Here is a 13,146-nt window from a genome sequence, read left to right as displayed (position 1 = left end):
GCAGAAAAGTTGTTACTTGCCCAATGTGACATACCTCATAAGTGCAGGTATGGAAATTTAGTTGAGGAGCTCTACCTATAGAATTCCCAAACTTAATCACTATACTGTATTATCTCCATGTAAGTTTTGGATATTTTATATTTAAAATTCCATGAATTTACATTTTTTGTTGTTGAACTACATGTAAAAAATATAATAATTTTTTAAATATTAATGTGATTCCTCCTAAAGAAATTTCTGTCATTTTATACTTAAGAATCTGAATACTTTGTTATTGGCCAAATTCATTATCAAACAATGATTTAGGCCTGTTGTTCATGACATATTTAAACTCTATTTCTTCAAAATATTCTTCATTGAAGATTCTACTAGCTGTATTCATTTCTAGTTATCCCACTTTCATTCAATAGAAAGGAATTAGGTTTTTTTTTTTTTATCAGTGTACACATTTATTGTTATTTGGTGGTGGAAAATAAAGCTTCTTGTAATTGAAAGAGCTAATTTTTCACTCTTTACATTTTTAGAAACTTTAAATACGTTCTTAAACACATTTTATTACAGCATCCAATGTGACTCTTTGTTATAATTTTAGAAATTTTCCTGAGAATCAAGAGTAGAATCATGTCTTTGAGTGTGATAATGGTTGTCATCGTTTTGACTTATACCTGAGCATTTGTTTTTTTTTTAATTCTGAAATAATTTTAGATTTTCAGAAAAGATTAAAAAATAGTTGAGTTCCTGTGTAGTGGAGGTTCTCAACTGAAATAATTTTGTACATGGGGACCCACTGCCATTTAATTTTCTCTTCTTGATTAATTTAACATAGTGTTCTTAACTGAGTTTTCTTATATGGTAAAAATATGAAAAATTAGGGAAGGACAAAGAAAGAGTAACAATGAAACATAGACATTGTTGTATGTAAAATAGGTAGCCAGTAGGAATTTGCTGTATGATGCAGGGAACTCAACACTCGTGCTCTGATAACCTAGAGGGGTGGGAGAGAGGTTCAAGAGGGAGGGGACACATATATACCCATGGCTGACTCATGTTGATGTATGGCAGAAGCCAACACTATTATAAAGCAAGTATCCTCCAATTAAAAATAAAATTTAAAAATATGAAAAATTAGATGAAAATCTGAAAAGATTTTGGCCTTTTTTTTCCCCCACTCATGAGGAGAAGGAATCTTAGTAGGAAAAACCCTATTCTTAACTTATCTACTTATCTATAAATGACATTTTAATACTTTAGTAGGGTTTGATTTATGCTGCATGGCAACTACAAATCAACAGTTTAAATTCCAACATATGAATTAAAATGGAGAAAATCCTAAAGTACATTTTTAATTTTTATATCCTTGCCTGTCTATCATGCTAAGCTGATTTTTAGCTGAGAATTGAGTGAAACTTGTCTAACAAAATAGCAGTTGAATTTCTTTAGTCTTATAAAATATACCCTGAGCATTGCCATAGCTTTCCAACTGTATACAGAATAATAGAACTGCAATTATTTCCTCATGTTACTTGCTTTTATAATTTGTATCCCCGCAAATGATTGTTTCAGTGTGCATTCCAAGATAATACTCACATGTTAAATACTTGGTTTTCTTTATTTTTCTCCCCTTTCTTTTTTATCTTTTCAGTAGAATGGATACTGGTATTCAAGTTATGGTTTTATTGAAACCTGTCATCCTAACAGAGCATCTCTAGGGGTTGATTTACTTCTCAGTAAATACTTAAGTGCCCTTTGCAAGATATATCAAGTGCTGAAGATGCAGCAGTAAATTAGATAGCTAAGGCCCCTACCTCCATAGAGCTTACATTCTGAAAGGCAAGATACAAATAAGACATACTTACATGGGTAATAATGTTAGCACCACATAAGTAAAGGATGCTTGAGAGTGGAGATCTTAATGTCAGTTCCATAGGTCAGAAGTCCAGCAATTTTAACCCGACTTTTCCATCTACAGTCTCAGAAGTCAAAATCAAGATGTAAGCTGTAGACTCTAATGGAGGCTCTGGGGAAGAAACTACTTTCAGGTCATTTAGGTTGTGGATAGAATTCAGCTGTTTGCAATTGAAGGACAGAGTGAGTTTTTACTGGCTTAAGGTCAGGGGTCACTCAGCTCCTAAAAGCCACTCTTACTTAGGTCCTTTCCAGGTGTTCCCCTCCATCTTCAAACAAGCAAACAACTTGCAGAATCTACACCATTCTTTGAGTTGCTGACCTGTCTTCTGCTACCAGCTGAAGAAACTTCTCTGCTTTTACAGGGCTTATGTGTTTAGATCAGGCCCATTTGTGTAATCTCCGTTTTGTCACATAATGTAGCATAATCAGGAGTCAAACTAGAGAGTGAATATTGTGGAGAGAGGCATCTTAAAATCTGCCTAGCACAGGGAGGTGGACAGTAAGTTTCACTTTAGATTAAAGTTAAGGTTGAAGATCCAGATAGATTTGAAGTAGAAGTTGGGTGTATGTCTGGAAATATATATTAGCATTGTCATAAATCCATGGAAAGAATCAGATTGTCTATAGAGAGAGTGTGGGGTGATAAGAGGCCTCAGAGAACTTCACAATTCAGTGACAGAATAGAGAAGACAGCACTGATGAAGGAAGCTGTAGGAAGCAATCAGTAATGTCTTACGCCCTTGTGGTTTACAGGGCGGAGGGGTAGGGGAAGTACACTCACTTGTGTCATGACATAATGCCTGTATGTTCTAGAGTGCACACACATGTTCACCCACACCTGGAAGTTTTTATAACAGTATTTTGTAAGTCACTGCTTTATACTCAAGGGAAAAGAGGTTAAGGAGACAAAATGAATGAAGGATAACGTTATCCTTAAGAATTCTTCCCGGTTTATTTTGATAAACTGAGAGTTAGACTCTCAGTAGAGCAGCAGCTCCTCCAGTAATAATGACAGCTAATACACAGCACTGACCATGGGCCAGTCACTGTTCTTAGTGCATTATTGTATTGACTCCTTTTATCAGCTGTGTCTACTCCTTTCTCAAACGGACAGATGAAGAAACAAGGTAGTTACAGGTTTAAACAATATACCTTATCCAAAGTACACACCAAGTCAGTAACAGATAAGTTTTAGAAAAGTTCAACTTTTGGTTGATGTAATTTTTTTTTAAAAAATTGATATAATTTTTTTTCCAGTCACCATTCTGATGAATAGCTTTTCACATAGGCTAAGTCTCTTCTGTTCCAAGATAAATACATGCCCTTCAGAAGTAAAGCAATGTGATATAAAGCTTGTAATATAAAACTGATAATGCAGGAGACCCTAGTTCAATTCCTGGGTTGGGAAGACCCCCTGGAGAAGGGATAGGCTACCCATTCCAGTGTTCTGGCCTGGAGAATTCCATGGACTGTTTAGTCCATGGGGTTGCAAAGAGTTGGACACAACTGAGCAACTGTCACTCACTCACTGTATGTGATATGATGAAATACTGCAACAAAATGTGCTCTGCAGTTACATGAATTTAGTAATGAGATTAACTTTTTTTTTTTTTTTACTTTACAATATAGGAATTAGGTATTTTAAACAACATCCATTGAAAAGCTAAAGTATACCTTTTTGATTGATTATAGCATTGTCTTCTCAAAAGCTGATTTGGCAAATGTTTATGATGCCCATCTATTAGACATTACCTCTGGGCTCAGATGCTTTCTTGTTATCACCTCTGCACATTTAATTTTTTAAAAATCCCATTTGAGAAATGTCCATTATCCCAAGGATACTGTTCAGATATATTCGTATGTTCTTAGCTCTTGAGTTTTGTTGCTTGAAATAATTTGGTAATCCACATGGAACATGTCCATTTCAAATTTCAAATTAAAGATGAACAGTAGCCAATTTGTGATGGCATGTCTTGTATACTAGCTTTATAAATATAAAATAAATTATCCTATTTAAACTCTTTAGTTACCAATAAAGTTTTGGCAATGTTAATGATGAAAAATAATCAGATATCCTATTAATGCTAACTCTACTCTAGTATATAATTTATTTAATGCAAATACAAGTAGAAAATAAATGAATTACAAGGAAGCAACAAAGTTAGTATATGAATCTATATCCTATAAACTTAACAGGTACATATGACATTTCAGTTACTCTTTAAATATTGAAAATTAATGAGGTGATAAATGAAGTATTGACTAAGGCTGCATTATATAGTACAAGGTATTCTAAATAAAATGCTAAAGAACTATTTCTTGATTACCTGTCATTTATATATACAATATTGGATATAAATTCTTCACATTAGAATAACAAGCCATTTTTATAACCTTCACATACCAAAAGTTTTGTAAATTTTGAACTTAAATGTCTAATGACCTACTAACATACTCCTTTTTAAAGTTAACTTCTGGCAGATTGAAGACATATGTGAGTGTCAAAACTTTAAAATGCTTAGAAAAAAATGTGACCTACAGTAGCTACATCTTTAAGGTGAAGAACGATTTCTCAAAGAAGATAGACAAGCAAAAATCTGTCAACACTCAGTAGCATTCCTGCCCTTCTTAACACTTCTCTTAAGTGTAGAGTCTAAAAATCTGGCAACTACATATCTCCTGCCCTTGCCAGCTAAGATCTCTGCTTAGATTCCGCCAACTAAAGGCAATCCAGTGAGAGCTGAAACATAGGATGGATAAAGAAGCCATTATTTTTCACCAAAATATGTAGGCAAGAGCATGGCGCTGGCAGGTGGTTATATGTGGTGGCAACTTCCCTGAACTGCTAGATTCCTGAAAGCCAGCAGTGATCCTTAACCTTCACACTCTCTGCATTTCTTTGTATTTTTACCTCTGATGTCTTGTACTGAATTTTAGCAACTCAAAATATCAAATGGCTTTGGTTTTACTGAAGTCCAATAAATAAGTCCCAGTCCTTATTATTATTATTATGTTTTTACAAATCTCGTTTTAGCTAAATATACAATAAACAAGATTGTTCAGTTCAGTTCAGTTGCTCAGTCATGTCCGACTCTTTGCAACTCCATGGACTGCAGCACATTTGGCTTCCCTGTCCACCACCAACCCCTAGCGCTTACTCAAGTTCGTGTCCATTGAGTCAGTGATGCCATCCAACCATCTCATCCTCTGTCATCCACTTCTCCTCCCGCCTTCAATCATTCCTAGCATCAAAGTCTTTTCAAATGAGTCAGTTCTTCTCATCAGGTGGTCAAAATATTGGAGTTTCAGCTTCAGCATCAGTCCTTCCATGAATATTGAGGACTGAATTCCTTTAGGATTGACAGGTTGGATCTCCTTGCTCTCCAAGGGACTCTCAAGAATCTTCTCTATTACCATAGTTCAAAAGCATCAATTCTTTGGTGCTCAGCTTTCTTTATAAGTCCAACTCTCATATCCATACATGACTACTGGAAAAACCATAGCTTTGACTAGACAGACCTTTGTTAGCAAGATTTTTAAATGATACATAATTAGAAGGAGATATTTACAATATAGTAGAAAAATCTGGTGGCTCAAATGGTAAAGAATTTGCCTGCAATGCGGGAGATCTGATTTCGATCTCTGGGTTGGGAAGATCCTCTGGAGGAGGGCATGGTGACCCACTCCAGTATTCATGCCTGGAGAATCTGCACAGATAGAGAAGCCTGACAGCTACAGTCCATACGGTTGCAAAAACTTAGAGGCGACTGAGCAAATAAGCACAACAAAGCATAGAAAAACATATACTCCATAGAAAGAAATTCTACAAATCAATTTAAAAATAACCTAGAAGCACATATGGGCAAAAAAATTTCACAGTAGAGAATATTCCAGTACAATAATCAAAAGACAAAAAGTGCTGGATAGAAATTAAGAAATGAAAATTAAAGTCAAAATACTTTTCTATTGCACACTCCTAAAATTGGTAAACATCAAAAGCCAGTATGATACTAAATGTTGATAATAATTGGAAGAACTTGAAATTCATGAACTTTGGGGAACATAACTTGGTATAGTCACATAGGGGATATGTGGTGATATCTAGTAAAATTCATTTTTAAACATGTCTAAGTTGTGCAAATTATGCATAAACAAAATGGCTGATGATAAAACTTAACATTCAGGCAAAGCTGAATCCCACTATCCCTGACTGATATACAAATGTGTGATGTACAAATGTAAAAATGATGTACAAATGTATGATCCCACTATCCTAGAATGATATACAAACGTATGAAGACACAAACTAGTGTATTTAATAATATCACTTACTTTTTCATGGGCTTCCCAGGTGGCACTAGTGGCATAGAATCTGCCTGCCAGTGCAGGAGACATAGAGATGTTGATTTGATCCCTGGGTCAGGAAGATCCCCTGGAGAGTGGACATGGCAACCCACTCCAGTATTCTTGTCTGGAAAATTCCAGGGACAAAGGAACCTGGCAGCATCCGTGGGGTAGTAAAGAGTCAGACATGACTTAGCATGCACACAATTATTATTACTATTTTACTAACCAGATAGAACATCAACCTATGTGAAGACACAATAATTCATAAATAACTTGAACAGAAATTATACTGAGGCAAGGCTGAACTATTTTCTTTCATTAGGTCAAGACCGATTAACAGATTTTGATTTAATCTTGAGCAAAGGATCTTTGTGTGTTTTTTATTTATTTATTTATTTATTTTAATTGGAGGCTAGTTATTTTACAATATTGTAGTGATTTTGCCATACATTGACATGAATCAGCCATGGATGTACATGTGTTCTTCATCCTGAACCCTCTTCTGACCTCCCTCCCCATCCCATCCCTCTGGGTTATCTCAGTGCACCAGCCCTGAGCACCCTGTCTCATGCATCAAACCTGGACTGGTGATCTGTTTCAAATATGATAATATACATGTTTCAATGCTATTCTCTCAAATCATCCCACCCTCATCTTCTCCCACAGAGTCCAAAAGACTGTTCTGTACATCTGTGTCTCACATATAGGGTCATCATTACCATCTTTCTAAATTCCATATATATGTGTTAGTGTACTGTATTGGTGTTTTTCTTTCTGACTTACTTCACTCTGTATAATAGGCTCCAGTTTCATCCACCTCATTAGAATTGATTCAAATTGATCTTTGAATCCCTGCATGGTACATAACCCATAGAAACACTTGCATATGTGCAAATGAGGACATGTAAGTGTAGCATTTTTATAACAGTAAATAATGTAAGCAATGTAACAATATAAATACCCACCAGCTGGAGAATAAGTAAATCAATTTTAGGGTATACATCCAATGGAATATCATTGGTAGTTAAAATGAGTAAAATGTATGTGTAAGTGTATGTGTATGTAAATATAACAGTAAAAACACAATGCTGCACAAAAAAAATAAAGCCTCAGAAGAAGGTTATTTTAATTATATAATTTATAAAATGTATACATGCTTACAAAACATACTGTATATTGTTCACTGAAATATAGATGTTTTAAAATATAAATTGGACTTTTCTGGTGGCTCAGTGGTAAAGAATCCACCTGCCAATGCAGGAGATGCAGGTTGGGAAGATCCCCTGGGGAAGGCAATGGCAACCCACTCCAGTATGCTTGCCTGGAAAACCCCATGGACTGAGGAGCCTGGCAGGCTACAGTCCATGGGATCACAAAGAGTTGGACACGACTTGGAGACTAAACAACAACAAAAAATGTAAATTATGTGTAAAAATAATATACTAATTCAGAATATTTGCTAGTTCTCAGTAGAGAAAGACTAGAAAAGAATTAGAACCAAACATAAATAGAGTTTTAAGTTACTTAGCATTAGACTAAGATCATGACATCTGGTCCCATCACTTCATGGCAAATAGATGGGGAAACAATGGAAACAGTGACAGACTTTATTTTGGGGGGCTCCAAGATCACTGCAGATTGTGACTCCAGCCATGAAATTGAAAGATGCTTGCTCCTTGGAAAAAAAAGCTATGAACAACCTAGACAGCATGTTATAAAGCAGAGACATTACTTTACGAACAAAGTTCCATCTAGTCAAAGCTATGGTTTTTCGAGTAGTTGTGTATGGATGTGAGAGTTGGACTATAAAGAAAGCTGAACACTGAAGAATTTATACTTTTGGACTGTGGTGTCGGAGAAGGCTGTTGAGAGTCCCTTGGACTTCAAGGAGATCAAACCAGTCCATCCCAAAGGAAATCAGTCCTGAATATTCATTTGATGGACTGATGCTGAAGCTTAAACTCCAATACTTTGGCCACCTGATGCAAAGAACTAACTCATTTGAAAAGACCCTGATACTGCGAAAGATTGAAGGTGGGAGGAGAAGGGGATGACAGAGGATGAGATGGTTGAATGGTATCATCAACGTGATGGACATGAGTTTGAGTAAGCTCCCGGAGTTGGTGATGGACAGGGAAGCCTGGTGTGCTGCAGTCCATGGGGTCGCAAAGAGTCAGACATGACTGAGCAACTGAACTGAACGGACTGAACTGAACTGAGCATTATTTATGAATAACAATATTAATGTGAATATGAATCAATTAGTATAAATATTAATCTAAAAAGTAATCTGAACTAATATTACTATTAATCTGAAGCAGCTATCAATAGAACCATATGATGAGGTTATTTTATCTTTTCTCCTCTCTTGTAGATATCAAATAGTAATTTTAAAATGTTAGAAATCTTTAAAGAAGATTTCTGCTTTATGGTGGCAGGAAGGAAATTAGAACTCAGTTTAAGTTATTCAGCAAGTCAAAAAGATTTAGATAATTGAGAATTTCCAGTTCATTTTTGCTACAGAAGTTTTAATTTCATCACAGTATCAAATTTCACAAGGAATGGTGAATATTTATAGTATATGTGGCTTTTCATACACATCTTTGTTTAATCGTCAGTTTCATGTATTTGAGCTTTTCAGTGAAAAGACTGGCAGCTGAATGTTTCCATAAAGATAAGGCACTTCTGAATATTTATGAATAAGCAACAATAATTCCACCAAATTGGACTAAATTGTGTTGTGCTTTGTAGCTTACATACTATTGTCCATGTGCATTTTCATCTACAATGCAAAGTATTATAAATTATCTTAATTTGCAAAGAATATCTCCATTATACCTCATCACCAGCAGTTGCCAATCACGTTTACAGAACATTGAAATTAAAGGAGGATGAATTTGGTAATAAATCTTGAAAAGAGAGCTTGATTTCCATTTTTATTTTGATAAATGATACGTGGTAAAACTCAAAAGTGGCTGAATCTTGAATAATAAACTGAATATTATGTGTGGTAGAAGTAATTCAAGCTTGTTACTTTTCAGGAGAGATATTTTAAATGCACTCTGTACTATGCGGAGTCATACAAAATATGTCCTAAAAATTTTGTTTCTATTTCTACTGTTTCTACTTCTGTTACTGCAAGACTGACTTGCTCAGCAACCTTCGACCTCTTGTATAACTCTGTGTTTGAAGCTGTTTCCTTTTGCCTTATTTTAACATATGTCCGCCCAAATGAGGTTGTCACAAATTAATCCATGTAGGAATTTCCTGCATTTTTTTAACTCTATCATAAACTTCAGTTTTTCATCAAAATTGCTTTAGCTTATTTTTCAGTTGTCACCTAGAGATAACTGCCCTAAGAATCACATTCATTCATGAACATTATTAAACATCTTTTATGTGCCAAATTTTGTGATGTGAAGGCTTTGTGGGAAAGAGAAAAAAGTGAAATAAGTACAATCTATAGGAAAAAAGAAAATAAACAAATGATTGTAAATTAATTAAGGTATGTGAAATAATTCTGTTGGTTGGCAGAGGAAGGAAAGATGAAGAACCCTTCAAAGAGACTAAGAGGAGGCTCCTTATGTTCTCCAAAAGCTAAGGTAGCCCTCAGCATACAGAAATTAAAGTATAAATTTGGTACTTTTAGCTGTATGTTTCTGGTAATTGTATGCTTGTTTTGACACTCTAGGAAGTCAGTACTACAAATTAATGACTTGTCATCAGTGAGCTAATACATGCTTTTTTGCTTTCTAGTTCAAATTTAGATTAATTTGGTCAAAGATCTGTGCCCACAAAAGAGATACAAATCTCTTTTTGATTATCATATGATTTGAGATGCACAAAAGTTCTCTTCTCCAATATTATTTGTCTTGAAATCACAAATTTCCCTCATCCATGAAGCTATCTAGAATTTTATCATAGTCCTCTAGTCTCAGAAGTTATAACTGATATAATTTAACATCTAATTGGGAAATAATGAAGGACAAGGAAGACTGCACACCATGGGATGGCAGAGAGTTGGACATGACTTAGTGACTGAACAGCAACAAGCAGTTAATTATCTTTGTCACATTATATCATTTATCTTGTTGTTGTTATTGTTTAGTGTGGCTACATGAAGTCCAACTCTTCTGTCACCCCATGGACTGTGGCCTTACCAGGTTCCTCTGTCCATGGGATTTCCTAGGCAAGAATACTGGAGTGGGTTGCCATTTTGTTCTCCAGAAGATCTTCCTGACTCAGGGATCAAACCTGTGTCTCCCGCGTTGGCAGGCAAATTCTTTGCCATTTTGTCACAAGGAAAGCCCATCATTTAACTTACATTTATAGAATTTATAAAACACTAAGTACGGAAGAATTCTATAGCTAGAAAATTTAGATGTTTGTAACTAGTGTCATATTTGATTTACTTTCTGAAGTACTCTCTTCTAGTTCTTTCAGGATCTTAAGAGCAAATTGTGCTATGACTTTCATTTTTAACATTCACCTTTATTAATTTTATTCTGAATAGGCACACTAGAGGTACTGGATCTAAAGAGACTAATTATTATTTAAGTGATAGAATTGATGAATTAAATATAATAATAATAATAGTAATAAGTATGTCAGCATCCCTTTGACCTATTCCTTACCTGTGTAGTAACACAATGAAAATCAGATGGAAAAACTTACCACATGACCCAGGACAGGGAATAAAGAAAAATGGACTTGCGCTGCTTGAGAGGGTTATCTCTCTCTCCTCTCCTGAAAGGAGGAAGAAAAACTTTTGCTCTTTGGAGATGAGATGGGAAGAATTCTGTTTTTATTCTAACCTTAGGGAATGTAAATTTAGGGTTTCATCAGTCAGATTAACCTCCTGTATCTCCAGTTTTTATAATCTAGAGATTTCTGTAAAGTCCTGGGTCTCATTCTTCCTTAAAATGTAAACACAAACCCCCTCCAGAGGTACCTTAATCTCTCTGGAGTTCTCTCAGTACTCATATAAACATATCTTCTCAAGATCACAAGCTTCCGACTAAAGTCATGCGGAAAGTCCCAACTCTTCAGAAATCAAAAATATTTGTTTTTATGAACAACTTTTTTTTTCTTGTGAGAAATTTTGAGAGTTGTGTATTCTGAAGGCAGAATATAAAAATTCAGAGTTCTTCAGACTGATTACTGGGTTACATTAACTCTTGCTAGTTATTTTAAATATGTCTATTTCATTTTCTTCCAAGACTATAAAAGTAAAGCAATCTAAAGTTATGTTTGCATTGGACACATTTCTTACCTGAACAGTTGTGGCTTCACATATTTTATATGAATTTTAAACTTTTCATGATTTGATCCTAATAGTTACATTGGTCAGAATGTATTAGTTGCAAATCACTTGAAGCAGGCAAGAATGTTAGTACTATAACACGTTATGATATAGTCATAGAGACCATGGGGTATCATTGCTAAATTTGAATAATACAACAAATTTTAATTTTTTGAGGAAAAAAACTCTCTCTGGTGGCTGTATGCTATCAAAATTAAATATTTTAAGTAATAAAACAGGAAAAAGTATGTAATCATATTAAAAACAATAAAAGGGATGATTTGTGCAGTTTTAAATCCTCCTGTTAAATTTTGTCTTTAATAAATTCATATTCTTCTCATAGGTTTTGAACTTTCACATTGTGAGGATCCTGGCATTCCACAATTTGGATACAAAATCAGCGACCAAGGGCATTTTGCTGGTAGCACTATCATTTACGGATGCAATCCAGGATACACTCTCCATGGAAGTAGCCTTCTCAAGTGCATGACAGGGGAGAGAAGGGCATGGGACTATCCTCTGCCATCCTGTATTGGTAGGATACTGTTTTAGGTTTTCATGTAATATTTCTATGCAAGTGTTATCAAAATATATTGTAGCTTTTCAAGTTATTTTGTCTGTCCACACCCACCTCATACCTTAATCAAAAAGTTAATGAATACATAGCTCAAATTTGTGGTAAGTCACAGGGTTCTTTTCATAATCAATGAGTACATTCTCTTTTGGGGCAAAAAATAGTTCATATGAAGTCATTATATTTATCCTATCTTGATATAAAATTTAACTCGCTACAAATTATGTTGAAACTCTTAATCATACACATTTATTGAACCTCATTGACCAGATTTGTTTTAATATACAAAATTAATGCTTCTGCTGGTATAAAGACAGATTACAAAAACTAAATATTCTCAGTAACTTCAAGACTTTCTCTATATACATACCTTTTCAAAAACTAAGAAAGTGTATATGTTTTCCTTATTTTATGTATCATGACATAATTAAATGAATTTCAATAAGAAAAGGCATGTTAGAGTTAGTCATATAAGATATATTGCCTACATGAAATTATAGAATGATCATTTTCTCTCTTCTTTGTATAGCTGGGGAAGAATTTTATTACTACCATCTCATAAATCAATTAACAAATAAATGGGCATGTGTGAGAAGAGGGTGGATAGAAAAGTGTTGATAAAGACCTCTGTGTTTTTTTTTGGTCCGAAAATGGGTGCCAGGCTGGATGGAATACTAGGACAACAAAAGGAAAAAAAACAAAAACAAACATTTAAACAAAACACAAAGTCCTCAATAGGGAACAAACAAGATTCTTTAATGATTCTTATTTAATGGCAGTTGTGGTGGCACAAATCCATTCTGTGGCAGGCTCATATGGATAAAATTGACTTAATTTTTTTTCAAGCTTTATTAAGGTGTAATTTATATTGAAAAAATTCCACAGGTTTAATGTATACAATTTGATGAATTTGGAGACCTGAACATTTTGAGATATATTTTATTTTATTTTATTTTATTTTTTTTTTTTTTTTTTATAAATTTATTTATTTTACTTGGGGGCTAATTACTTTACA

The 13,146-nt window shown here is 34.4% G+C and overlaps 1 protein-coding gene across 4 annotated transcripts in view; it reads left to right on the top strand.

Annotated features, from left to right (window-relative positions):
- Positions 1-13,146, top strand: part of CSMD3 (CUB and Sushi multiple domains 3) — a 1,311,921-nt gene that overhangs the window by 945,404 nt on the left and 353,371 nt on the right. For all 4 annotated transcript variants that reach the window (XM_081504393.1, XM_081504396.1, XM_081504395.1 and 1 more), the window contains one exon: positions 11,901-12,092. In XM_081504393.1, the coding sequence (XP_081360519.1) occupies positions 11,901-12,092 (192 nt within the window). The remainder of the gene's footprint in view (positions 1-11,900; positions 12,093-13,146) is intronic.

This window comes from Giraffa tippelskirchi, chromosome 6 (assembly GCF_054371585.1).
Source record: "Giraffa tippelskirchi isolate mGirTip1 chromosome 6, T2T-mGirTip1v1.2.pri, whole genome shotgun sequence".
In the NCBI taxonomy this organism is placed as follows: Eukaryota; Metazoa; Chordata; class Mammalia; order Artiodactyla; family Giraffidae; genus Giraffa; species Giraffa tippelskirchi.
This window is presented reverse-complemented; position numbering and strand designations above follow the sequence as displayed.